A 26,775-nucleotide genomic window follows, 5' to 3' on the forward strand; every position below is an offset into this window, starting at 1 on the left:
TCAGAATGGTTTACTAGTTACTTGAATATCTTATGTTAGAGTTTTAATATGTTGTTTGTGTCTCTATTTAGTTCAAAGGGAAGTTTTGTCCCTTTTTAATTCCTGACTGCTAGTGTCGATGCGTGTTCTTACCTTATGGGTTCATTCTTCAATTTGTTCCTTCCAAAAGCCGCCTGATGGAAGTTCCACTTTTAAGTTCTATTTGCCCACTATTTTATCATAATCATTCATTTTTTTTTTTTTTTTTATGCAAGAGATTTTGTCTGTATGAAAGAAACACGTGGATCGAATTTTTGTTAGTTCTTGGTTTCTTAGGCAAAGGTTTTTTTTTTCCCAATACAAGGTTTCACGCTTTTCTTCAACACAAGATGTTAAGTAAAATGAAAAACAAAAAAATTAAAATCATGAAAACAAAAAGTTGATTGAATAAACAAATAGATAGATAAATAAATAAACAGCACGCGATTACAATTAGGGGTGGCGAATGGTAAATGCGAGACTTTGCGAGACGGCGAGACTAGCGTTTTTCTTTGCGAGCCCGAGACATTTTGACTTTTTCGATTGCGAGACCGAGACTTCAAAGGGTTTTGAGTGCAAGCGCGAGACATTAAGACTCTTAAATTGCGAACCCCAGATTTGCTTGAGAGCTATGAGAATGAGCTAGAATGAGCTAGAATGAGCTTGTACAAAAGTCTCACAAAGGATCCTTTTGTTGTAAACCCTTGTACGAAACATCAGATTTGAAGAACTGTCAACAGTCAATAAATTCAATTTTTTTCCTGGCCATGACCTAATTTCCTGTCAAGAGGTTTCGCTTGGTCGTTTCCCTTTGATTTTTTTGACTGACGTGCTGCCACTTACAACTCAAGTTGTCTGGAAGTAGTCAGAAAGAATGCGCGGCCGTGTTAGAACTCAGTTGAGTGTGAGGGCCACAAGTTTATTAGCCTCTGGCTATTAAGTGCTACCCTCTTTAAATAAAGGCTTTCATTCATTTATTTCCTTCGAGGTGGAAGCGTTCAAAACAATGAAGGAAACCGAGATGGGCATAAGGTCTTCTTCTTCTCATCGGAAGCGAAACCACGAATCACGTAAGTACTCTATATATAACTGTTGGTATTTATGAATGTGGCGACAATTCACTGTTCGTCTACCAGTAAAACTTCAATCCCGGCCTCGCGAAAACAACCACGCCACGCTTGGCCGCTAGTCAAGTCCCGCGGTCCTATAACTGTAAGCTACTATAGCTAGCTTTGAAAGATCTAGGCCGCAAGTCGCACTGATGGTGGTTTTACCTGGGATTGTTTGCCCAAGATGGCAAAAGTTGGCAAAGTAGGTCGAACTATTAAAAATACACTCGATCGCTTTCCGGCGATCGCGTCGAAAGCGGGGAAATCAAAACCACCAGCTGTGTGTACAGGAAATGAAAGTTAATATCCAAAAGATTAATTTTTCTGGAAAACAAAGTTAATTCAAACTAAGTATTCGATTAAGGGTCTATTAAGCATAGCATTTTCTTATTTGTTTGCTTATTTTAATTTATAGAAGACGTCATTTTAAAAAAACTAACAAACGAATCGGGACTTCGAGACCCTTAGCCTTGCAAAAAATCGAGACTCCGAGACACCTTCGATTCGTATAAAAAACGAGACTGCGAGACGCACATAACCGCTGAAAAAACGAGACTGTGGGATCTACGAAATTCGACTAAAATTTTGCGAGACCCTGAGTTTTTGAAGGACCATTCACCACCCCTACAATTCGAGCTGCATTTAGAAATAAAGAGAATGTTCCATTTTTAAATCCTATTATTTTTACTTCTTAATTCGTGTACGGCACAAGACTGTGATAGCATTCCAAGAGTGATAAATGGTCGCATACATTTTCGCGCTGCAGAAAGCTGTGATAGTCATATGTATATTCTCATGAAAATCACGATAAGACTGCGTATTATGCATTAACGATAACCCTTGACCTACAAACAGACAAATGGACGCCGCACAATGGGCGATTGATGGAACTCATAGACACAGCTAAAGTTGGAAAGATATTGGCCTCCTATTCCTTCATCGACATAATATGCGTGAAGTGTTTTGTATGAGAGCAAACAAACGACAATCAGCAATCTGCAAATAAAGAATGTTAACACCAGATCGGTCAGACCGGATCGCTCTTACCGAGTGTTTTAACAAGAATGGATTACATTCTCAACGTGTAAACAGCTGGCCATGAAAGTCACGGAACAAGAATAAAGACGTCAAATTTACATTTTCTAATATGAGCATTTGGAGACATGTTATGGGTCTACCATTTTGGTCTTAACCTTAGCCTACGTTGTGTGTACCCAATGCACGGATGTTTTCATGTCTTCTAAAGAGATTTCCAAGCGTAAAATTTTTTAGCTGCAACAGAGCCGCTATTATTAGATACCACTTTAATAGCTTACCTCTGCTTGTGCATGGACGACTGATTTCAGTGTGTAAATTCCACTTAAAGTACACTTGACATTATGGTAAATGAATTTTGCCCCCTGTCTGAAAGTTGAGATACGTCGATAAAAGACACCTTTGCCTAGATTTGATCTTGAGCCGTACATGCAGTGAGTCACTTTTAGCGACGTTGGAGAAAAGAAAGAGACTTTTAGCAACGTTGGAGAAAAGAAAGAGACTAAACAAGGAAAGATTCCACAAAGGTTAGAACTGACAAACAAGTTTTATGATTCCTACAATTTCTAGAAAGACAGTGGCTTTTCTATCGTTAGTATGACTTCAATTACCAAATCTTACTTGATGGAGTTAGCTTCCTAAAATCATAGGGCCGATTATTTACGCGAGGTCTAACTCAAACCACGGTTTTACGCAATCAGCGGGCTTCAGCCTTTCTCCTGTTAAGAGTATTGATTTGATCAAATAAATGTCCTTCCATTGTTAGCTTGCGGCCTTCTTTGCCCTGCTCATAAAAATAAATGTTCAGATGAAAGGTTCAGCTAAATAGAGGCTTGTTTAGGAGCGGTTTTGCTTGTTTAGTAAACAACGGCTAAACTTTGTTTAGATATTCACACCGTAATCTCCCATATATTTTAGACTTAAATACGAACCTGCTGTATTCTAATACATGATCAAGAACCACCTAGGGATGCTACTTTCGTGCGACCACCGTGGTAGAAGTGATATCAAACTTTCACAAACGGTCCTCGAACAAGAAACATAACTACTCTTCTACAACTTGAAATGTTTCGTAATTGAAGTCAGGGCACCTTGCAACCAAACGGTTGTATCGGTGCGGAAAATATATTCTCTGCACGACTTAGAAACATAAAGATAAAATTTTAGACCACTTTAATTCTGACTATTAATCACGATAACATTTTTTTAAATATCTAGGTGAATTTGTAAACGTCACACAGAAGCCAAAACGTTCCCATATGAAGGACGCACTAGATAAAACCAAATAAGATAGGATTACATACTGCCGCAGCGCCCGTGGGTAAGATGAAGCGAATCCTGCGTTCTGATTGGCTACCCGAGCGGGCAAGATGGACCCATCTTGCCCGCTCGGGATTTCCCGCATTGATCCCGCGCATGAAAAAAATAGAATAAGAGCTACGTTCGTAACTCTTGGACAATTTCGGCGATGGAAACGCAAAAAGCGGCGGAAGATAGTCAAAACAAAGGAAACGGAAAGGACTTTCTTGAGTTTGTTGTGCTACAAACTTAGTTGGCTTTCTTTCCCAGCTCTCGAAGGAAACAAGTCATTCTTAACTCTAAATAAAGCGAAATCTTTTCGCAAGATAATAAATCCTTTATTAACCAAGCTTGTTCGGTCAAGATGGCTGGATATTAGCTTCGTTCTTTTTTCGCATTTTTATGGACCTCAACTTCGTCTCCGTCCATAAAAATGCAAAAAAAAAACTCGGCCAATATCCAACCATCTTGACCGAACAAGCTTGGTTAATAACGCATATTTATTTGACATCAAATACACGGGAAGTGGTCTCCCAATCTTCCGAGCCCAAGGCTCATGATATAAGAGTTTCAATAAATCGACTACTATAATTTTGTTTTAAGTTTAGCCTACTACATCTAAAAAAAAAAACAGCACAAAGTCCTTGGAATGAGAAACATGGCTAGCATTTCACAAAATGTCTCGTAAGAGAGTTGAAACTTTTACCTTGCATTACGTATTTGTCACACAGTATTAACGAGAGGTCTTACATTATTTTCGCCCAAAATCTTAGATACGTAAGAAAAAGAAGACTGATTTATGCTAGTTTCGATAATAGCCAGATTGATGTCAGGTGTCAATTTCGAACTGCTTTCCAGCAACCCAGATCATCACACTTTGTGCCTCACTGGATCACTACAGCAAATCATTGCTTACAACAGACGAGCTACGTACATGAATATATTGAGATAGCGATAGCATCACAATGTATTTCCTCAAAATGAAGACAAATAGATCGATACATGTACATTCAGTCAGATCTTGATAACTCGCTATAAACATTGACATTGAACTGAACTTTGAATTGAAGAAGATAGATGAACTTGTTCTTAATGCATCGTCACTACAGTATCTATCTGCTCTACGAATTCCTTTCCATAAGTCATTTGGCTGATATCTTCCCTTCAGCGTAGAAACTGAGTCATTGTAGAGGGACTAGGTAAGCATTCAGTCAGTAAAAGCAGCCATATCTCATAAAAACTCTTTGAAACAGTGAGATATCCCTTTTCTTTTCGACATAGATCGTTTTCCCTCTCACCCAATAAAAAAATAAATCGAAAACTATTCCATGGATAAGGTCAAGAAATTGCAATGTTATATAGGAGAAAGGTAAAAAAGACACTCCTTCAAGTCTAAGGCCTTTTCGTTTTTCCAAACTTCAAATATTCGTCAAAATGTTTTGCACAAATTTGCAGAGCCCAGTGTGGGGCCGCCATGTTGGTGCACCTCTTTGGTCCACCAATATGGCGGCTAGAAAATAATATAAACATTTGGAACTTACTTTGGCTATTTGGTCGACTGATTATCTGAACTGAACCAACAAACATAAATAAACATACTTTTCCTAACACTTAAACTCCTAAAAAGACTAAAAATCACTAGATAAGTGTATATTTTTCGACAGACACGATCAGAGCTGTATGTCACGCACAGCCACAACTGTGAACTTCAAATTGCGCTGGTTTCCAAACTAAGCACTCTATTGAGCTGAAAAGTTGAAAAGAGATATTACTTTAATCGCCCTTATACCTGAGGATAAAAATTTTCGTGGCTCTTTAGTTTTAAATTTTGGAATTTGATGACGTCACCTGAAAACGATCTACTAGAGAAATCCACAGTACAAAGTATCATAGAGAACTTGTCCCTTACCAAAATACTTATGTAGGGAGAAAACCCTGGACTTTTCAGAACTACTTTGATTATACGAACTAAACTTTGGAAGTTTTTTGCCAATCTCCTACAAAGTAGATAACTTTGATTTAACACCTAGTTTGTATTTCTTGGTCTCTTTCCCTCGTTACTTATATGAAGTGTCTGGTGCTGTTATTTTTATTTTTTTCAACCGCCGGTTTTTTTTTCTTTTATTTCTTTTTTTTTTTTGTGGCTTTTTCCTTGTGGTCAATATTAGATCAATATTGACCACAAAAAAACCCTCTATTCGCTCCGACGAAGGGCTAACGCTCGAAACGTCATTTACGTTTGTTTAGTTAGTATTTTGTAACAACAAAGAACGTGAGTGTTGTCAGCAGTGATACTTTAAAGTAGGGCTATACTTCTCCATTGCTAGTAATGTTTATTGTAATTTACGTTTTCGTAGTTTTTTTTGATGAAAAAGTTATAATGTCACTCTCGAAGATTGATGAAAACTGTCTGCATTCCTCTTCATATTTCCTTAAAATCAGGGACTAAATCAATTTTCCTCTTGTAGGATCATTTTATCCAGTTGGTAACAATAAATGTTTGTGATATTTAATTCTGAAAAGTTGGTTGAGAGGATCTAGTTTGTGATCAGGTAATTCGGTTATGTCAACTAAGTTGAAATTGTAAATTAGCCACCGTCACGGTAAGGAGTTATAAAGCTGACGTTTCGAGCGTTAGCTCTTCGACATTCGCTCTGACGAAATGCTAACGCTCGAAACGTCCGCTTTTTAACTCCTTACCGTGACGGTGCCTAATTTACAATTTCAACTTAGTTAAGACAACCAAATTACCTTGTTACCCCCAACGACGCAGCACCACAGTTTCTTTAGAAACTTACCTCTTTTATTAGTTTGTGATCAGATTGAATACATTTTTCCCCAGCTCCCGCTTCAAACCTGCCTTACTTTATATTATTTTCAGTAGAGAGTTAAGTTGACGCCATAGCATTCTCGTTAATGTGTGCAAAATAGTGAAGTGAAAGCCCAGAAGTGTCACTCTGTTGATCTCAGTAAGAAACATACCGTCGATCCTCAAATTTTTCAGTTTTAGAATCACTGCACCACGGTCACAGTGTGCCAACACTTTTCAAATCGAGCGCTTTCGGTTTAGCAAGAGCACAAGTATGACCAACTATGGATGCTACTAAATAATAATAGATGTATGTACTTTCTCAGGTTTCTTACTTGACACGTAAGTACTTCTTCGTGTTTCCTCCTTAGTACTTCCTCAGGTTTCTTACTTGACACGAAAAACTCAACGTCAGTAAAAATTTAATTTTGGGGACATAGAGAAAGTGTGCAACTAACACAATATCATCATCTTTTAGAACTTGCGATCTTCCTGCCGACTAATGATTCACCTGCACGTCAATTACTAAAATATAATTATCAAAATTTGGTGTTTTGATATTTGATATGATCTGCTTTTTCAATCTTTACGATATCGCCAAGTTGTTTACGCTTCGTTTACATAAATAACTTACGCTTGCCAATGTCAGAGGAAAGAAATGCATATGGTTTGCTGATGACTGAGATGGCACGAAGTGTCCATTAAAGTCTTCAACGAAATGAAATGGATGACATGTTTTTAGGTAACTGAAAGTAAGAATGCACATCAAAATTCGTTTTATATTTGAGAGTTTGGAGAAGACGTGCTTGAAAAAGGACGGTGCTGTTATGTAATGTTCTGTACCGATGACCGAAATAGGCATTTTCGCAACAAACATTTTCATCTAATTTACTGGAAAAACTACCTTCATCGTTTGAGGTTGGGCATTGACCAGCTGATATCATTAATAACTCAGAACCACCGCTTGGAAACATAGATACGCTGCCGGTAAACGAAATAGCGAACGTTCGAGGAGTTCTGGAAGGACCTAAATATAGGTAAATTAATACAACTGATTAAACGCGTTGTCAGGGGGAGAAAAACACGGAAGAACAGCTTGGGCTCTTGTGACTTATTTGAAACTTGTTTATCCTCAATATAGTCTGATCCATTTTGTAGGCATTAAAAGATTGCGCCCTCCTCAATTGAAAAACATTCCTTGATATAAAAGAGTATCAAACATGAAGGATTGACGTCACTATCAGGTTTCGCAAAGCAAGAAAAGGATGTCAGAGAGACTGATGTTTTCTTTAAGAAGCAGATGATTATATATTTGTCGATACCGTTGAAGGAAAAAGATCTCCAATTGTACATAGACTATGGATAATTAATAACACTCGGAAAATGTCGGCAGAAATATGTCAATCATCCAACAAGAGATAGCTTCATCGTATTTAGAAATTTAGAGATTCCAATACACCGATTTACCTCTATTACCATTATAATTATTATTATTATTATTATTATTATTATTATTATTACAATCATTATTATAGAATTTAATAATAGTTTTGTTCTTGGAAGTTTAAAGTTCTTATTTCATAGTTTTTATTCAAATACTGTCTTCGCAAGAACACAAATGTCATGGTACAACAGACGTAAACTTTTTACGTGAGGAGGAAAACATTTGAAATTTGGAGACATTATCAATACTATGTACTTATTGACTAAGTGGGAGGGCCAGACAGAAAAATCTTTGGCTTGTAACCATGACGTACGGACCGAGCGCAGTGAGGTCCGTGCGTCATGAATGAAAGCCAAATATTTTCCCTTCCTTCACGACCAAACTCAGTCAATAAACATTTTATCATATGAGCACTGGTTAAGTTTTGAAAGTTTTGAAAATTTTGTTTTAGCTTGATAGGACGCGATAGAACTGGTGCGCGCGGGAAATCCACAAAAACGTTAAAATAAAAACTTTTCTTTCAAATTTTTTTTTTCGAGTCAGAATAAGAAACTCACAATTAATCGAAAAACGTGACCCATTTTCTCATTTCCCATCACTGCCGCCCTGCAACAATAGCGAAGAAAGGTTTAATTTTTTTGCAACAAAGCCGAGCAACTGCACTAGGACCAGAAGATGGAATGTAAGTTGAATCATCATTTCCTAGTTCGTATTTCCTCGCTAGTTCATGATCAATTCAGGTAAACATTTAAGACCCAATCATTTTTAGTTGAATGAGTGATAATAAAAATGTATATCGATGAAATATTTACCGACATAACATGTGAGTGGCAACACACCAATGCCATTAGGTTTAGCTGAAGGCTGTGATAGGAATTTACCCTTCCTCACCTTAAACATCAGAGAGAGTTAGTCTTTGCTAGTTTAATTTAGAAAAAAGAGAATATAACTTATGCCAAATTTAGACTAACAAAAAATGTTTAGTTAAACCACGTTTAATCAAATGGAAAAAAAAGACAGAACGTGCTCATTGAGTAATAACTGACTTAAATCTTAGCTGCGCGACAAATATCAGTTTAAGCAACTTCTTTAAAGACAACCATTTTGAACTGTGTTTAAAAAAACATCCTCAAAACGCGTTTTTGCTTTAGTATTAATAATCGTTACAAGGTTAAGCGTCAACGTATTGTTCGTTAGTCGTTCAAGTAGACGTGGTAAGAGATTCTTGGGTATCACTAAAGAGGACACTTTGAATAATGAAATTTTAATGTTGCTTAATTTGGGCTTATTTTGATTTATTTGGAGTGTTCGCACTTTACTCACCCAAATTCTCAAACTCTGAAGAAGGCATATAGATAAACCCAGTAAACATGGAAGTTAAACCTGGAATTTATTTGTTGCTTCGTACTACTCGGAAACTTTTATGAGCAATATTTCTTTAGAGACGTTTTTTTTTTATTCGCACATGTACCGTATAGCGCGATTATCAGGGTCGTAAGCTCTATTGAATTAACAAGCGGTGATGTGGTGGGAATGAAAAGCCCTCCAGCGAAGTTTGAAAACCTCAGTGACTGAATGACTTAACGCAATACATGTATCTTGAATTCTTTTTTACATAATTACACAATACTCCTAATTGAACGTTGATGCATCAAAACACGTTGTATTCTCGTGATGGGTCCCATTCAGTAAGCGCAAATCTGAAATGGGGCCAAAGAACACGCAATTATTTACCGTGACAGTTTGATTGATTATCCATTAACTATCCTTAAAACACTTCTACAATGAAATATGATCTTTGTGGGCAAGATTAAAGAGAATAGTTATGATTAGAAAGCGATGTACTTCCGCTGAGGATTTCAATCAATCGTCTCAAATTTTTCTCATGATTTTTAGCACGTTAACATTTGGCTTGCCTAAAATACCATCAATCAACATTGCCACGGAAAGTAATTATCACCAACCGCAAAGCTATTATCATATTTGTGGGCGGAAAAAGTACTGATTTATTTGTCTTTTTTGTTTCGCGAGTCATACTGAAAACGTCACGTCGAAAGCAAAAATACACATTCAAATAGTTCCCTTCCATACCGACACTATTTTGGTCTTTAACCCACCCTTAGTCCAACAATCCAGAAGCAAACAGTGCAAATATCTCTCATCAAATCTCTATGAAAGCAAAGAGGTGCTTTGTACCTTTATACACTCTTATCAAACAAACAAACTACCGTAACTCCGGTGCATAATTGTGAACGTCTGTTTTCACTGTAAAGGTGTCTATCCCGCCTACGTAAAACATTCTAATAAAAAGTTCAATTGACTTAACTCTGCTCAGCTTTACGCATTCCAACAAATTAATTTCCAATGAATAGTGTGCAATCCCCACAGAGTTAAGAAAGATTTTATCAATAACAATTTTTACCATTATTGATAAGGAAGACGCCTATTAATGGGTCTGTTTGCCCTCTGATTATCTTTACAAAGTTTCTTAAAAAGTGCAACAGGTGTTGTTGCTAGGTGCGACAACTGTTGTTACATACTGTGAAGGTGTCTCATTGCAAAATGCGACAATTGCTTCTTTTACAAAGCGCAAAGATTTTTGCAATTGTACCAGCACAGACTCGCCCAGATTTCATTTGAAACTCGTTTTCTAACGGTAGCGAGAGTGATCAAAGGAAATGTAAAACATCATCTCTCAAAATAATATGCACTTATTGACTGAGTGGGAGGGCCGGACTGGGAAATATTTGGCTCTAGGTCACGACATACGGAACAAGCCAGCGAGGTCCGTGTTTCATGAACGTCCCGTCCAGCCCGACCTAAATCAGTCAATAAGCATTTTATCATGACCTCTGACTAAGATTTGGAAAATTCTGAAAAGTTTCTTTTAAATTAAAAAGGACGCGACAGACTAGTGCGCACGGGACAACCACAAAAAAAGATTTTACAATAAAAACTTTTATTTTTTCTTTTCGAGTCACAACAAGGAACAGACGATTAATTGAAAATTGTGACTTATTTTCTCTTTTTTTTTTTTCCACTGCTGTCACTCGTTTTTTTTGCAACAACAGCGAACAATGTCGCCGCATAAGTACACCAGGGCCGGACGACTTTTACTGGACCGGCTCACGTCAACCTGTCCGGCCTTACGCACGTCAGCTGTCACTATGGTATTCAATGGGATAGCGCGAGCGGGGTCGGACCCGGACGGATCATATATGATAAAATTGCTTCCGAATAGAGAGATTTTATCCATTAAAATTAAAAACAATAAATCCCTGCACCATGTAAGATCAATTGTTCGTCTTCATGTCCACCTACACTTGCTCAAGACTGACAATAAGATGTGCATTATTAAAGAAAAAATAAATTCCTTTCTTGAGATTAAAAATAAAAAAAAATAAATAATGTCTTTCTGGTTTCAAGGAACTACGGATGGAAACCTTAATGACTCGACAAAAATCCTTGAGGGTTATATTTTTTCCTTAATCTGCTCACCGCACGACGATGTTGCCTTTTATAGAGATATCGTCATTATATTTTGGAAGATTTAAAGACCCTATCGGTGCTTAGCTACATTTATCAGTTAGGTAGGTAATTCTGCGAAGGTATTGCAACAGATGGACCTCAGAAGCACTTTGCGTGTTAGTGTACGTGGAGTAATTTTTTCCACCTGTTTGTTTGGTTTTCATGATCTATCCGTATAGTTCTTGTAATAATCTTTTACAAAAATTGAGTGCAATGGTCAATTATCAATCTTTTAATATCCCTTTCTTCCTTCCTTTACAGGTCGTTTTGGTCTTCTACCTCACTCTCATGAATGATGTTGAGTCGTTGAAGACCCAACAGAGATCAACCCGCTGGTGGCTTCGCTCTCATTTAAGACTGAATAAGCCGTGTAGGGGAGGGAACCTAATGAAAATTGATACTAACCAATGCATAGTTTCTAACGGGAAGCAGATGTGTAAAGCAAAATCTAATGGCTGGTATACCAAACTTCCCACAACGAGTAAGTATTTGTAACTTAGCTAAATTCATTTAAAGATGATTGATATCTTCTAATTGGTTATGATATTTGGCCCATTTGAATTTAAAGGACTGATGGTGTTGATCAAAAAAACTTCAGATATCAGTGTACATATTAGTGCTGACAAATGTATTTTACCCGATTAGATTTAGATCATGTACACAAAATAGTCATAGATATATTAACGGGTGCTTAAATGTTCATTGTTTTATAAGGGTTTCTCAATTTCAACTTAAATTAAAACAAGTTTTGCAATTAAAAGACTATTAAAAACGAGTCTTTAAAGAGAGCATTTTCCTCCAGCATAAAAAATTTTGTAATAGTGATTTGTAATAGTTTTCCAAGAGGTTTCCCCGATAAAAAATTTCATCAAATATTGAAAACGAGGCGAATAGTTAACATACAATTGGTCGCGTGTTGAACTGCATCATTACATTTGAAAAACAACTTCAAGGGATAGAAATTAATGAAAAAAAAAAAACACAGCCACGATCAGTCACGAGAAATATGGCTCACTCACGTCTATCCATTTAATGGATGTGACGCCAATTATTCGTCTGGAATGTATTTCGTCAATCAAAAGAACTAAAGTACAAAAAAACAAAGCAATTACAGACTTGCAAGATTAACCTTGCATGACTTCCCGACAAGTTCCCATGTAACCATTGTACTCTTGCAATTTCAAGGTTTCCAGCTGGTTCAATTAAGAAGGAAAAAATGCATCCAAGTTTCCGACCGCCTTAACAGGAAATTTTCATTAAAAGTCATCAACGGTACGACTGTCACTTTTGAGGTGAGTTTAAAGAAGATTAATAGTTGTGACTCTCATAGACGGCTAGCATTGATGTTTTTATTTGTTCGACATTAGCTATATAAATGGCAAATTAAACTCATCGATAATTTGTTACTATGAAAAGGACTCATCGGTCTCAATATCAAGTATTTAAGGATGATTGGAAACCACTCCTACAGACACTTATGAAATCACGTAGGAGGCCACTTATGAGCATGCACGCCCAGTTTGAAAGAAAAACGTTGGTCAATTAGAGGAAATAGAACAAAACATGGATATTAAAACCATGACTACACCTCTTTCTTCCAAGTTTGTAGGCTTTGATAGAGGGAGCTCTCCTGGTGATTATTTCATCATCATAATTTTTGTTTTTTATGATTATAAGCATTATTGTAGTCAACATTATCATTTCCATTCTTTTTATTACTATTGTTATTATTATTAAAATAAATTTTAAACTCATAAAAACACTATTTAAAGACATGATTCGGCATGACTCATGCCATCATCAGTTTACTGAGGTGAATCATTTATTTTGTCTTTTAACATTTCATCAATATTACATTATAAACTTAGTACAAATGGGAGTTTTAAAATCAGTGTATCGTTAAAATAGTGCAATTAGACATGTCCACGCGCAAGAGTAACATTTCGAGGATCTTTTTATGCTAAAAGAATTATGACAGTTGTTGAAATTACCATAACTATTATCATCATACGATACGGGAAACCAAAATGTTTCTCCTCATTTCTCGAATGCAAATAATTCGTTGCTGTTCAGCATTGAGCTGCCATTTAGCGCGCGAGGTAAGCACCATTTACTCGAGTTAAATGCTGATAAGTATGATTCTTTCCTTTTACAGGAACAGCAATGTGATCATACCATTAATGGCAATTTCCTGTTTGCCGAGAAACGAGTTGGAAGACTATATCAATATCTACACAAGGTCGGAAATACGACTTTGTGCTTAGGCGTACATAAAAACTGCGACGTAGACTTATCCCTAATAAGAGCAAATGGAGATGATGGACGCTGTCTGTTTAAGAAACATAGAAAGCGAATATAAACTATTCTTAAAAATGCCATATCGACAATTTGGAGATAATTTGAAAAATCTAAATGTCTTCCTAAAAGTTTCGTCGTTGTCTTACAAGAACAATGGTTGTCAAAGATATGTACCGTTTTTAAGATAACTTTTTTTAATATATAATAGAGTAAGTTTTCATATTGTAAGAACTAATTTTGATATATTTAGTTCATTTTATCTTGCAACTTTTTAAATATACAATAGAATAACTTTTTACATTGTAAGAGCTTATTTTGAAATATTTAGTTAATTTTATCTTGCAACTTTTGATGTGAATTTCTATCTAATAAATAAAGACAAATTATTGACATAATTCAACGAAGAGGCCATCCTGTTTCTATGTCATGTAGGAGTTTTTCAGAACAGCCTATCAACCATAATTTCAAACCACTGTTAGCGGTACATAACGTACTAAACGAACTAGATGGTCCTAAGACCACCAAGATTGGGTATGGACAAAAAGTATTGAGAAAGACTTCAACTTTTAATACAAACGGAATAATCAGTGATAGCTTACATTGCATCGTCCCTAAAAATCGTTTTTCTAAATGCTCAAGTCTGTCAAAACTTTTGCGAATTTATTCGGTAAAGCAGTAAGTTGGAATCAACTACCGACATATTTTTTCCTCTCTACGGCTAGGTTGCATAAAGAGGATCTGGAATTTTTTCCGGGATTTTTTGAAAGCAGAGTAGTGATCTCCTAAGAAATACAGAGTGACTCTGATCTTCCTCTTCAAACTATTATCATATAGTTGATCCATCGATGTGTGTCTCTATTCAAATTTCCTTTGCAGGAACAGCGATGCGACAATACCAATTTTATGAACAGCTCCTCTTTGACGAAAGAAGACTATATCAATTTGTACACATGATCAGGAAAACGACACATGCCTAGGTGTACCAGGAGACTCTGATAAAAGTTTGTCTCCTTACTAGATTGATGATCGATGTTTATTCAACAAACAAAGGAAACTATTTACAACTAAGGAATGTGGTGTATCTGTAACGCCCCACATTGGAAATCGGCGGATCCAAAAAAAATCTCACACAGTTGGCATATTGAGGAGAAAAAAAAAACAAAGAATCTGTTAATATATCTGAAAATTAAAATTGCTACCTTTCTGAAGATTAAAGACCAAACATTGGTCAACTTCGCATGATAGGACGTATAGGACGTAAAGCCGGAGGTCCCGTCTCCTGCACCTATCAATTAGTTAATTTCGACAGGGGACGTTAAAGAACCCACATCATGAGATATCTGTGATGTGGTCTGGCCTGGTTACTGGGAATGGGGGGAGGGGGCATCTGTAAAATTTATTCTTTATTTATTGTAAACTACCGCCGGCAGTCTGGAAAAGTCCCCCGCACAGTGTTGTAAAGCGCATTCAGGAGCATTTACATGGAAATGCGCTATAGAAATTGATCTATATTATTATTATATTACTCTTCCCTCTCCCAGATATCAACCAAAATGACTGCGAAATTACACAGTCATCAATTCCTCTCCTTTGCTCAATTTTTACTGGTCTTTATACGTTGACCAAAACTGCTCTACACGAATAAAAACACAGGGAAAAAAAGTTAATTAGGGTAGAAGATATGTGAGAGTAACCTTGATTTTTACAATAAGTAATATGACGCAGCAATACTATCAAATAGAACCATTCGGACTAAAAAAAAGTGTAAAAACCTACGATTCAAGGGTTAATAGATGTAAATGTTTTGTTTAGCTGGTTACTAACCATAAAGAGACAATATCAACGGCATTTAAGCCTAATTAAATTTCTTGACGGCGATACCTTTTCCGGGATCTTAACTACGTTGACCACTTACACAGAATTGACGTTTGTACTTTGAAAGGAATTTTATAGTTTGTAACCTTGCGTCTATTTAAGACCACTACAGTCGTTACAAAAGTGGTAAATCTCACTTCTATACGGAAAGAGGTCATACAGGATGAACCTGGGAAGAATTTTGCACGCTCATGTATGTGGGTTTGTATCAGGAATTGTTACATTCCAAAATTTCATTGTTGTTTACTTTGGTCTGTCTATAAATTTTGAAGGGCTTATGTATAGATTGGGATCTGATGAGTTCATTGTTTTATTTTTATGCCATTTTAGGCCAGTTTCATGTGCTTGGTGGTTCTTATGATGAAAACTGAAACGAGGACGACCCGACTACATCAAACCCTTTGGAGACTTCATTCTCATTTTAGACTCAAGAAGCCTTGTAAAGGAGGTAACCTTGTAAAAATTGCCACGCAACAATGTACAGTCTTTGACGGGAAGAAGCGATGCGAGGCAAAATGCAATGGTTCACGGATCAAAGACCCCACAACGAGTAAGTAAATAACCAAAAGAATTTGCGTTTTAATGTGTTCTATTTGGTTGTTTTTCGAAGAAAAAAATTTGCTGAACTAAGAAAATTATTTTCGTTTTCCGCTTTGGTTAAACTATACCAAACGATTCCTGATTTTACATTTACGGCCACCAGTCTTCAAACATGAGCCTGTAAATTTTATGTTATCCGTATAAATTCGCATGGCTACAGTATAGTAACAATGGAATTCATAGACAGAATTCTAAACAAATTCACTCAGAATAATCAAGCTTCCTCACCCCTGATCATTCGAAACCCAGAAACAACTTGTATTAGTGAGAGAAAACTTCTTTCACTGAAAATAAATGCATCTTCACAAACCTTTGGGACTAAGCTTGGGATAAACATCCAACTTAGCCAGAGCCTGTGATGGATGGATGCCTAGCAATAAGCAAAACTTAAAAAACTTCACAACAAATTAATCACTTAAAATCTTCCCTACGTGACGATGACAACGTCTTTTGAAAGAAATGGTCCAATACCATTTCTTTCGTTGTTAAAACGTTGTTATTATCACGTAAGGCTAAATTCCTCCAAATTAAAAATTATTCTCTCGAGTGAGCAAAAGGTGTGATTGTCATGACATATACAAAAGATCGTCGTAATAATACGTCCGAACAGACTTATCATTGGTATCAGGAGAAGCACCTTTCGAGGGGTTAACTTCAAATTGTGGAGCATTTTTAGCATTAAAGCAGTTTTTAAACTGCAGATTAAAAAGAATACAGAATGACTCTTTTCCAGAAGTTTTCTTTTTATCAGTTTCAACATATATTAATTTCAGCATCAATATTAATTGCATATTAAAAAACTTGATTGCTCAATATTACACTTCCTGGGCTTAAAATAAAAGTTAGTTGCAGTAAAAGATTCTGCAATATGATCGGTTACTTAGAGTGGAAGGAGCCTTCTGACCTATTGCGGTTGCTTCCAGAAGCTTTAAAAGAACAGTTCTGTGAAAAATATTTAATGTGGGCTGTGCCAGTTCTAACTGAGAAGGGGTCCTTAAGCTAGCTTTCCATTGTTCTAAAAGTGTAAGTCAGCTCTCCATTGCCAACGCAGCAAAGCGGCGTGGCTTCAAGGTTACCACTTGCCATAGCCACAAGTTCTATCTTTCAATTTCCTATATGAAGTAAAGGTTTCCACAAGGCCTTCAAAGCTGCGGGTTTTTTTTTTTTTAAGTATTCAAAGTTTGCAAATGGAGTAATTTGCATCTCAATTTGCAAATCGTGCCACTTAATGACAAAGCAATTTTGGGGCATAATTCAAGTTAAACCACAAACTTGATTATTATGACTGGATGCAAGTGTCCAAATAGAATTTTGTTGCAAATCTGATAATCTTGAACACTTCCATTTTTCGCTGACAAGTGTGTTTTGCGCTTCGCCTTAGGATTTGAGTTTCTACAAAAAAGAGGGAAAAGCTGCATCCAGTATATCCATGACCAAAACATTACATATACATTAAAAGTTGTGAAAAACGCCATGGTTACTTTTGAGGTGAGTATTGTTTTAAGAGGATCGTAATTTCAAACAGGTATCAACGAACGCTTTTCATTCCACTGATTTATTCGTGTTTTTCTCGTTGCCATGTTCCCACCAATCACGTAGCTCCACTTTCTGCCTTTAAAAGCACACACAACCCACAATTCCCCTATTCGCTTCGACGAAGGGCTAACGCTCGAAACGTTAGCTTTTATAACCGTAACGGTGGCCAATTTACCATTTCAACTTTGTTGATATATTCAAGTAATTTCAAATAAGTTCACTAAATATCTGATAAACATATATATACATATGATGCACGATCCTCGCAGTAGATAGCGCTATTTAAGCAATAGCGAAAATCAGACCTGAAAAAAATCAGGCCTGTACGGGACTCGAACCACTGACCTCTGCGATACCAGTGCAGCGCTCTACCAATTGAGCTAACAAGCCAACTGGGAGCAGGCCGTTAAGTTGATTCGTAATAAACCCGTGAAAGTGATAAATGAGATACAATGGAATATATGAAGTTCATATATTTCATTGTATCTCAAACATATATATACTGACAAAAAAAGTCTTTGGTTAAATAACTTTAATTACTGATACCTATCAACTGAACCTAGAAGTCGAAGATTAACTCAAATGCTTAACAATGACAATCACGTGTTTCTAGCTAATTACACGCCACCTCAGAAGATACTAGCAAAAGAATGTCACTGTTTATGCAAATGATATTTTGTGACCATGTTTTCCGTATCAATACTGAAGATAGCGCCAGTCAGTTGAGATAGTGTTTATCTTTCTGGGGTCATTAACTTGATGTCACGGGGTGGGGGGGTTATGTAAAGAATAGCGTCAGTCACTTGAGACAGTGTTTATTTGTATGTGCTTATCAGTATTGTCTGCAGCCATTACATTACTAGTTTCAAAAGATCTTTCCAGCGCAATCGCGTTTTCCTATGTTATATTAAATTATCGGTAGTAATTTGCCCAATAATGCATAGCAATATGTTTATATGTCGATATGTTTAATTGTTTATATTGCGTTCGCAGGAAGGGCGCTGCGATAGTAACTCCGATGACAATATCCTGTTTGAAGAGACAAGAGTGGGAAGACTATACCAATATAAGTACTTAGCTGTTAATAGGACAATGTGCATAGGTGTCCATGATAACTGTAGTCATAACTTATCCCTAATAAGCACAAGCAGTAACAGAAGAGATGGTCGTTGTTTATTCAAAAAACAGAGAAGTAAACTTTCGGCTACGAAATGACCCTTATTTTTCGTATATAGCGATTTTATGAGAAAAGATTGAAATAAACATTTCCGATCTTGACGATACCGTGATTGCGCCATTGAAATTTCAAATGTATCCTTATATAAAAAAAACAAAACAAAACAAAACAAAACAAACAAACAAACAAAAAAAAGCACTCGAAAACGGGTAAGTTTCGGTTTCGACTTCAACGACGTTAGTCTGTGAGAAAAATGGCTTTAAACGATCTAAAAAGTCGTCAAAGAAAGCCAGAATGTTCAAGCTTGTGTAAAGCTATCATAATCGATACGCATAAACTATTCATGAATTGACCCCTTCTGTGGAAAATGTGTCGCTAAATTAGGAAGAACAGGAATCGACTTATCATGTAGAGCTGGTCTCCAAAGAGTCACGTGCACGAGACGAAGATCCATGTGTTATCTTTGCACTTGGGCGCTAAAACTCTTTCAGTGTTGCTTACCTCCTTTCATTGACGGGAAGGTGTGACAGTTTGGTAACGAATTGAGAGGTCATCACAATAAACTGCACAATAGTTCAAACTACTTGAAGTATAATTAGCCGACGCAGTATCATTTTGTCTGAAGAGGTTACATAATCGTACAATTTAATGGTATTTCGGCCTCTTGAGCCTTCTCTCAGCCGATCATGTGACTGTTAAAAGTCAGCAAGCCATTCTTAAAAAGAAAAACGAATTTACCAGAGCCCGTTTAGCACGAGCTTGTATCTGTGCACTCAGAGCGATGAAGGGCGAGGTGGCGGGAAGTTCGTGACGAGAGATGGTTCCCCACGCGACCTCGGTGCTTGTCACTTTATAGCATTCTCAGAATCGCCAGTTACGCAGAGTAACTTGCCAGAGAAGCATGGCTATGATCATGAAGGAGATAACACGATTATGTGTTTCTATGCATTTATTGAAATACCTTTCACTTTAATAGAAGGCATATATCATGAAGCATTTAATGTAAAATACATTTGAGACTATTTTAAGATTGCTCAATATCATGAGAATCTTCACACAACAATATCGATCCTAGAGATTCCTTTTTTACCTTATTTTGCTTCGTTTGATATTATAACTGGCGTTTTTGCCTTGAGTCAAAGTTCTTATCTCAGGCTTTTGACCTTGCACGCCTTTATTTGCTTGAGCTGGTTCCTGAACCAATAACTGCCCTTGCGTTGAGCTTGCATCTTTTGCAGGCACGATGTTTCCTTTGTTTAAAATCTGCACCTTCCCGTTCGGAATTTGTGACTTTTTGCAACAATCATTTGTAGGGCAAATACCAACACATAATTTATCACAAATCGCCGGGCAAATGGGTGCAGCATTTGCCGCTGGTATGCCGGGAGGTCCGGGTGGCCCCGGAGGTCCTGGTGGTCCGGCAGCTCCTGCATCCCCGGGTTGTCCCATCGCCCCGGGAGTTCCCATGGCACCTTGAGGACCTTTAGGTCCTTGGATTCCTGGGAAACAAAAGTATTTTGGAAATTATCATTTGCTTTTTGCGCATTTGATATAAGTTTATTCATTCTTAGTCGATATAGTGTGTATAAAACCGACCTCATCAACACCAGAGTCACCAAACGCTTTACAGAGACGTATTTCGCGAAGGTGACCTCTCATGGATAAAATCCGCTTTCTTGCGGAGCGGGCTGATTAGGAGTTGGCTGTTGGTCACCATATTTGTAAAGAAAACTCCGCAGGGTGATCACCTTTGCAGTCAGAACGTTGCAGGAGAGAGTTACCAGACTTCACATTTAATCCTATATTCGCATTTGTTGCAGGAGAGACGTTATTTATATTCGTATATTCCGCGAGATTGAAAAGAAACCACATGTCTCATCAATCACACCTTTGTGAATCTACTCAGTAAAGTAATTAGGAATTTAGATCAAGGACTGGTTTTTGATTGAGACTATAATGCTTGAAGCTGTTTAAGTTGAGTTCTTATTTATCGACTCTTGATCGAAAATCTCACTACCCGAAAGTCTGTCTTTCGGTTTGACTCGTAAACTAGTAAAGGCCTCAGGAATTTCCACCTGGAGACCTGGGAGTTGTACTTCTTACCTGCAGGTCCCTGTGCACCAGCTGGGGCACTAAAAGGCGCAGGTATAGCCGCCGGAGCCCCAGGAGATCCTGGTGGGCCTGAAGGTCCTGATGGTCCGGCAGCACCAGGGACTCCCTGTTTTCCAGGGGCACCCATGGCTCCTATTGCTCCCTGGGGCCCTGATGGTCCTTGAAAACCTATCAGAAATGACATATGGTTGATTATGCTAAAATGGTATTGTGTGACAAATAGCTCTGTAAATCTAGAGCTATTCTCTTAGCAAAATATTTCAACGACTTAACGATTGTCAGATAGCAAATTAGGTGTCACACTTATCTTCATCTATGGGTATGAAGATGGCTTAGAGAATTTACATGGCTGATTAGAAAAATTCTAATTTATATACGAAAATAAACAATATAGCGTGTAGGCATCCTGCTATTCCTTTTTGCATTCTTGTTTTTTGTTTTTTTTTTTTTCCTTTTTCATAGCAATATTTTGGTATGAAAGAACTCACCTGCTTTTTCACGATCAAGCTGATCAAACATTTTTTTTTTTAATATCAGGAACCCTTCCATTACGAAACTATATACCAAAATCGCAGGTCACTGAACTTTACCTGCTGGGCCTTGTCTTCCAGCTGGAGCACTATGAGTTTTGGACGTTGCCGCTGGAAACCCAGGGGAACCAAGGGGACCTGGTGGACCTGGAGCTCCAGCTGCCCCTTGGTCTCCTGGATTTCCCCTGGCTCCCATAGTTCCCATAGCCCCTTGAGGACCCTGAGGTCCTCGAAGCCCTAATAAAAGTTATAATCCATGTAAACAATACTCCACAGTAAGTAATGTGCAAACATGTTATAATGTAGGTCTTAAAAATACCAAATAATACTCTCACAACTAAAGCGCACATGAGATCGTTTAGAATGATTGTGATAGATGATGAACGTTCTTACCAGCTTGACCTGCTGCACCAGCTGGTGCACCATAAGCCGCAGGTGGCGACGCCTGTGCCCCCGCGGGGGGACCTGGGAGCCCTGGTGGACCAGGAGGTCCAGCTGCTCCTTGGTCTCCTGGATTTCCCCTAGCTCCCATAGCTCCCATGGCCCCTTGAGGACCCTGGGGTCCTTGAAGCCCTGATAAAAGTTGTAATCTATGTCAACAATACTCCACAGTAAGTAACGTGAAAACGTGTCTTAATGAAGGTTCTGAAGAGACCAAATAACACTCTCACATCTAAAGCACTCATTCTATCGTTAAAAATGATTTTGATAGATGATGAACGTTCTTACCAGCTTGACCTGGAGCACCAGCTGGTGCACCATAAGCTGCAGGTGTCGACGCCTGTGCCCCAGCGGAGGGACCTGGGGGCCCTGGTGGACCAGGAGGTCCTGCTGCTCCTTGGTCTCCTGGATTTCCTCTGGCTCCCATAGCTCCCATAGCCCCCTGAGTACCCTGAGGTCCCTGAAGCCCTGATAACAGTTATGATCTATGTAAACAATCTTCTTAGGGAATATGAGTCGAAGTAAATTGGTGAATTGAATGTTCATGAATAACAGAATATAAAACTGTTTTAGAGCATATTGGTCTCTCTCGTTCGAGTCACTGAAGATTTTATTCAGCTTTAGCATCAACATCTCTAACCTGCAGAGCCTGGCAGACCAGTCGGGGCATTGTTATTTGTGGAAGTTATCGCTGGAATCCCGGGTGGACCCGGTAGACTCGGAGGTGCGGGTGCTCCAGCTTCTGCTGATTCTCCTGGACTTCCCATAGCTCCCATAGCTCCCTTTGTTCCTTGTGCGCCTTGAGGTCCTTGAACACCTAGTGCGAACGGAAAGTTCAGCTTTGAGCTATGCTTGTTTGACCTTAGGCCTTGTTGACATTCATCTTTCACAAGAGAACAATTCGTGTCATTACGATCACCCGTGAGTTTGCTTTCTTTGAACAGAGTGGTTCAAGGTAGCAGTAGGTGTTAAGAAACAACACATTTTTCATTTATATAATAAAAAAATTGTCAAGCAATTATGACCATAACTGCACTTTGTGGTTTTCAAGAGTAAATTTAACATTTCAAATTTTTTTTTTTTTTATGACGGGCTAAGTGTTTAAAGATCGACGCCGACATTTAAATCTCGTCTTGCAACCTGTCTTACCACTTGGAAAACTGCTCGAAAAATTTGGAATTCAACAAAAGGGCATTGGAAATATCGGAGGGGACTAACACAAAAAATGAGCTTGCCTCATGGACTGTCGTTATGATGTGTCCTGTATTTTAAAAATTACAGGAATAGTTTGGGAGTCATCGTTATCGCCATCGTGGGTGACATTTTTATTGTAGTTGTTGTTGTCTTTTTCTATGTCACTGTCTTTGTCTTTGTTTTTGTCATTATTATTGATAGTTTTAAAAATATTCCAAGTGCTTACCTGCTTGGCCTGGTGCACCCCCTGGGGCTCCATACGCTGTTACTGTGGCCGGTACCCCAAGTGGGCCAGGGGCTCCTGGTTCCTCTGGACTTCCCTCAGGTCCCTGATGACCTATCGAAATTTCGTGGCGTTGTTTAGGTTAGTCAGCTGACTGCATGCCGTTGAAATCATGAAATTTCTACTACAGCATTGTAATTCTAGGTCTTTAAGAAACCTGTCAAAATTAGTGTTTTTAGCATTTTTTCCTCATTCGTTTCACTTCTTTTAGGATCCACAATAAATCACTTATTAATTATTAATTCATTTATAAATTCATTCATCCTTAGGTAGGAGACTAGACTTCAACCCATCTACGTGAACTCACCATTGGCACTTGGTACACCAGCTCCTGAACAACAGGCGCTTGGGCATGTACTCACACAGATTGTCTCACAAATCTCAGGACACGTTGGAGGAGGAGAAGTGGCTGGAATTCCTGGAAGTCCGGGTGGTCCAGGGGGACCAGGTGGTCCTGCTAAGCCCGGATCTCCCATTTCCCCGGGATGCCCCATTGCACCCGCAGGTCCATTATCACCATTTGGTCCTTTTGGTCCTGATTGAAAGAAAAACGGTCATGAACTTTTAAAAGTGATTATAGAAAGGAAAAACAACAGCGGCTTCAGCAATAAAAAGGTTAAGTACAAAACTTAACATATACTGAAATGACTCCGCACTTGCGTTGTATCAAGAAAGAAAAGGAAGAAAAGGACAGTCTATGTTCTTTATGAAACTGCATTGTGTAAGACTTGCATTATGTTGCAATGCTTTCTCTACAACACTGCCAAATAAGCTGATCGAACAGACCCTGGATAAGAGTTGGCCTGATCAAATGTCATCACAAAAAAAAGGATACGTCTTGAGGAAGAAGGTTTACCTGGGGCACCAGGGGCGGCTGGAGGACCCGGGGACCCTGGAGGGCCGACAGGACCCATATCGCCAGGTTCCCCTAAACTTCCGGGTTGTCCTGGATTTCCAGAGGGTCCCGGTGTTCCTTTCAATGAGGAGAGAAGAGTGAGCGTGAATTAGCTCATAATGCCATGACAGACTTAGACTTTCTCTCGCGTTTTTTAAGTAACCGTAAAGTAACCGTAGGAGCGTGGCTCTTACAAATCGGACACTTTTGCTGACAACGAGTGACGAAAGTTTTAACTCGTTGATTTAATAGACTCCATATACATTTCTAGCGTTAATTTTTATTTTTGCGAATTTTCGTTAATTTTTTTTGTTTGTTTTGCACTTGTTCCTCGCATTTCTAAGGTTCCTGCTAGCTGCCTTTAACCTTTCCTAATTTAATTCTGATCACTTTTGACTCAAACTTACCTGGAGGGCCAGCCGGACTGCCTGGAGCTCCGGGAAAACCAGGAGGCCCCCGAGGACCGGGTGGTCCGGGGATTCCCTTTGGTCCATCTGGCCCTGGTGGCCCAGCGGGACCAACAGGACCATCAGGCCCGGGGGGTCCGGGCTGAGGAGGAGGAGGGGGCGGAGGTGGTGCAGGTGTGTAGTACTGGAAGAAGTTGCAACAACCGGGTAAACATTCAGGAGAGCAGTATGAAGGGCAGTCTGATCCGCAAGGAGAAGCGTCTCTCCTGATATCTAGTACAATAGCAATGTCGTTTGATTAGACCAGGGCCGGGTTGTTCAAAGCTGAGTTAAGTTAACCCAGGGTTAGCGTGAAATTTGATTTCAGATCTGAAAGCTTTAGGAGAAAGTTCAGTTTAATTATTTTGTGTCTACAATTTGATGATCGGATGCTCTAAAAAGAACAGGCAAAATTATCTCATAAAGGTTCTTTGAATAGAGAAATAAGGAAACCTGAATCAAACTTTAACCCCGGATTAGTGCTAATCGGCCTTCGAACAACTGGACCCAGGAAAATTTAGGATCCCAAGATTAAAGTATTAAGAATAATAAAAAACCAAAGTTTTGTTCTGGTCAAGATGGGACAAATTCGAGTTAGGCTTATGCCACAAGCACAATCGAGGTAATCTTAGTTATTATCTGGAAACCAGGAGCTATATGGAGCAAAACTTCAAAAATTCAGAACTTACGGAATTTAGGCCAAAATATCCATTTCTGTTCCATAGTAAAAATATTCCTTTTGGTGTTCCGTGAAACAAAACGTAAAAGAATCAAAGTCGCTCTTATTTGTCATCAACTGAGTATAATTCGTTAACACCTCCTACAACGTTGCTCCAGGATGCATTTTGGTATACCTATTCTGTTATTTGGATTTTAAATAATGGTCTAACCCTTTTTCAGCGCCAGACGACCAGTAACAGATGCACAGATCATCAACCATATTCCGTAAAAATGAAGGAAGGACCAGTATTTCCCATCCATGCGTTGCTGGTTGCTCTGGGAAGGGATGATACGAATGGCATTGAGTCAGTTTTTGTTTATTCCTTCAGAACCCTTGTATCTCCTGAGTTTTGCTCAAGGTATTTTTGCCCATTCACCAGAGGAAGGTAATATGACTTGGGTTATATCGGAGTCATAACACTTATAGATATGACCACCGCAAGTGGTAGATTATGAAAATTATTTCAACGGGTAAAGTATGATATTTCCGGCAAGCATTATTTTCCTATTTATCTAACTTTTCAGTCACCCAAAGCCTTTGTGGAGCAGCTTGAGTTCTATCTCACTGATTTAGGTAAGGTGTAAAGCGAGGCGAATGGGAAAGGAATTTCTTCTTCTGACGTGTTTCCTATTTTTCAAAGATCAAAATATTGATAAATATGGTCTATAGCTAGTTTATGCAACAACAAAGTGAATAGGAAACAAACTCCACAGAAATGATAAAAAGATATTTCCTAAATAAGAAAAAAATTAAGTGACCTCAAATTTTTTCTGTTGTTATTTATGAACAACGAAAGCGTGCTGATGTTTGTTCATAACACCAATGCGTGCGGAGAAATTTTCCTTGCAAACTACATCTTCTGTTGAACGTAGTCGAGAGATATTATTTTAAGGTTAGACATTACGCACTTACTTTGTTACAAATTTGCTTCCGGTACCGCAAAAACCTTTCAAAGATTTTTTTCAGAATTTTCTTTTTAGTTGTCTTTAACTGAAACTATATTTTTCAGTCTTATTCAGTTTTGTTTCAAAAGTCAACCTTTTAATATTTAACGAACCGGCAAGGTGTAAGTAGTTCGTCTATTTATCTTATTCGGGTACCATAGAACTGGTGGTAGAATAGTGATCTTCTCTTAACCTGTTCCTGACAATTTTAAATGTCGTGGATTAAGAGAATTGAGTACGTGATCAATGCGATTTTTTTCATATCGATCTTTCAGTCACTTCGAAGACAGAATCAATAGGGCACCTCACCGAAAAAAAAGGACACCGGCTCAAAAAAAAAAAAAAAAAAAAAAAAAGAAAAGGGGCGGAAGAAGCTATCGCGACTAGAGGAGAGTGGTTACGGGATAGAGTGAGGAAACTTAATGGATTGAGGAAAAATTTTCTTAGGCGGAAAGTCTGAAGAATAAAACATGTCTGTGAT

At 38.1% G+C, this 26,775-nt stretch overlaps 3 protein-coding genes across 7 annotated transcripts; 2 read left to right on the plus strand and 1 right to left on the minus strand.

The window, feature by feature from the left end:
* The first annotated feature begins 957 nt into the window (after nt 1-957).
* LOC148719212 (uncharacterized) lies at nt 958-13,935 on the plus strand. Of its 3 annotated transcripts, XM_088740514.1 has the most exons (5): nt 958-1,088; nt 1,983-2,689; nt 11,504-11,723; nt 12,428-12,534; nt 13,398-13,935. In XM_088740514.1, exons 3-5 carry the CDS (start codon nt 11,531-11,533, stop codon nt 13,599-13,601), a joined length of 504 nt encoding a protein of 167 aa, XP_088596640.1. In that variant the 5' UTR covers nt 958-1,088; nt 1,983-2,689; nt 11,504-11,530; the 3' UTR covers nt 13,602-13,935. The 3 variants fall into 3 exon arrangements, with proteins under 3 accessions (XP_088596640.1, XP_088596641.1, XP_088596639.1); XM_088740515.1 differs by lacking the exon at nt 1,983-2,689 and having other exon boundaries at nt 1,002-1,088; XM_088740513.1 differs by lacking the exons at nt 958-1,088; nt 1,983-2,689 and adding an exon at nt 10,874-11,364.
* A 130-nt stretch (nt 13,936-14,065) lies between these two features.
* LOC148719213 (uncharacterized) lies at nt 14,066-18,832 on the plus strand. 2 transcript variants are annotated; one of them, XM_088740506.1, is made up of 4 exons: nt 14,066-15,616; nt 15,746-15,965; nt 17,397-17,503; nt 18,545-18,832. In XM_088740506.1, exons 1-4 carry the CDS (start codon nt 15,611-15,613, stop codon nt 18,764-18,766), a joined length of 555 nt encoding a protein of 184 aa, XP_088596632.1. In that variant the 5' UTR covers nt 14,066-15,610; the 3' UTR covers nt 18,767-18,832. The 2 variants fall into 2 exon arrangements, with proteins under 2 accessions (XP_088596632.1, XP_088596631.1); XM_088740505.1 differs by having other exon boundaries at nt 14,066-15,608.
* Nucleotides 18,833-19,668: 836 nt separating this feature from the next.
* LOC111337423 (uncharacterized) lies at nt 19,669-26,418 on the minus strand. Of its 2 annotated transcripts, XM_088740480.1 has the most exons (12): nt 26,263-26,418; nt 25,520-25,625; nt 24,591-24,863; nt 24,145-24,261; nt 23,596-23,823; nt 23,232-23,342; nt 22,452-22,628; nt 22,100-22,279; nt 21,764-21,943; nt 21,431-21,607; nt 20,832-21,008; nt 19,669-20,227 (listed from the first exon to the last, which is right to left on the minus strand). In XM_088740480.1, the coding sequence occupies exons 2-12, from the start codon at nt 25,608-25,610 to the stop codon at nt 19,815-19,817; spliced, it is 2,124 nt and encodes a 707-aa protein (XP_088596606.1). In that variant the 5' UTR covers nt 25,611-25,625; nt 26,263-26,418; the 3' UTR covers nt 19,669-19,814. The 2 variants fall into 2 exon arrangements, with proteins under 2 accessions (XP_088596606.1, XP_088596607.1); XM_088740481.1 differs by lacking the exon at nt 21,431-21,607.
* Nucleotides 26,419-26,775: the final 357 nt, after the last annotated feature.

This window comes from Stylophora pistillata, chromosome 12, assembly GCF_964205215.1.
Source record: "Stylophora pistillata chromosome 12, jaStyPist1.2, whole genome shotgun sequence".
Taxonomy (NCBI): Eukaryota; Metazoa; Cnidaria; class Anthozoa; order Scleractinia; family Pocilloporidae; genus Stylophora; species Stylophora pistillata.

Excerpts from the sequence above, each read along its gene's own strand:
- LOC148719212 (XM_088740513.1), top strand. The coding sequence starts at position 11,335 with ATGGACCTCAGAAGCACTTTGCGTGTTAGT. Across the intron at positions 11,365-11,503 it reads GAAGCACTTTGCGTGTTAGT|GTCGTTTTGGTCTTCTACCT; the intron begins GTACGTGGAGTA and ends CTTCCTTTACAG. Across the intron at positions 11,724-12,427 it reads TACCAAACTTCCCACAACGA|GTTTCCAGCTGGTTCAATTA; the intron begins GTAAGTATTTGT and ends TGCAATTTCAAG.
- LOC148719213 (XM_088740505.1), top strand. The coding sequence starts at position 15,579 with ATGAACCTGGGAAGAATTTTGCACGCTCAT. Across the intron at positions 15,966-17,396 it reads GATCAAAGACCCCACAACGA|GATTTGAGTTTCTACAAAAA; the intron begins GTAAGTAAATAA and ends GCTTCGCCTTAG. Across the intron at positions 17,504-18,544 it reads ACGCCATGGTTACTTTTGAG|GAAGGGCGCTGCGATAGTAA; the intron begins GTGAGTATTGTT and ends TTGCGTTCGCAG.
- LOC111337423 (XM_088740480.1), bottom strand. The coding sequence starts at position 25,610 with ATGGATGGGAAATACTGGTCCTTCCTTCATTTTTACGGAATATGGTTG. Across the intron at positions 24,262-24,590 it reads CAGTCCGGCTGGCCCTCCAG|GAACACCGGGACCCTCTGGA; the intron begins GTAAGTTTGAGT and ends CCTCATTGAAAG. Across the intron at positions 21,009-21,430 it reads TGGAAGACAAGGCCCAGCAG|GTTTTCAAGGACCATCAGGG; the intron begins GTAAAGTTCAGT and ends CATTTCTGATAG.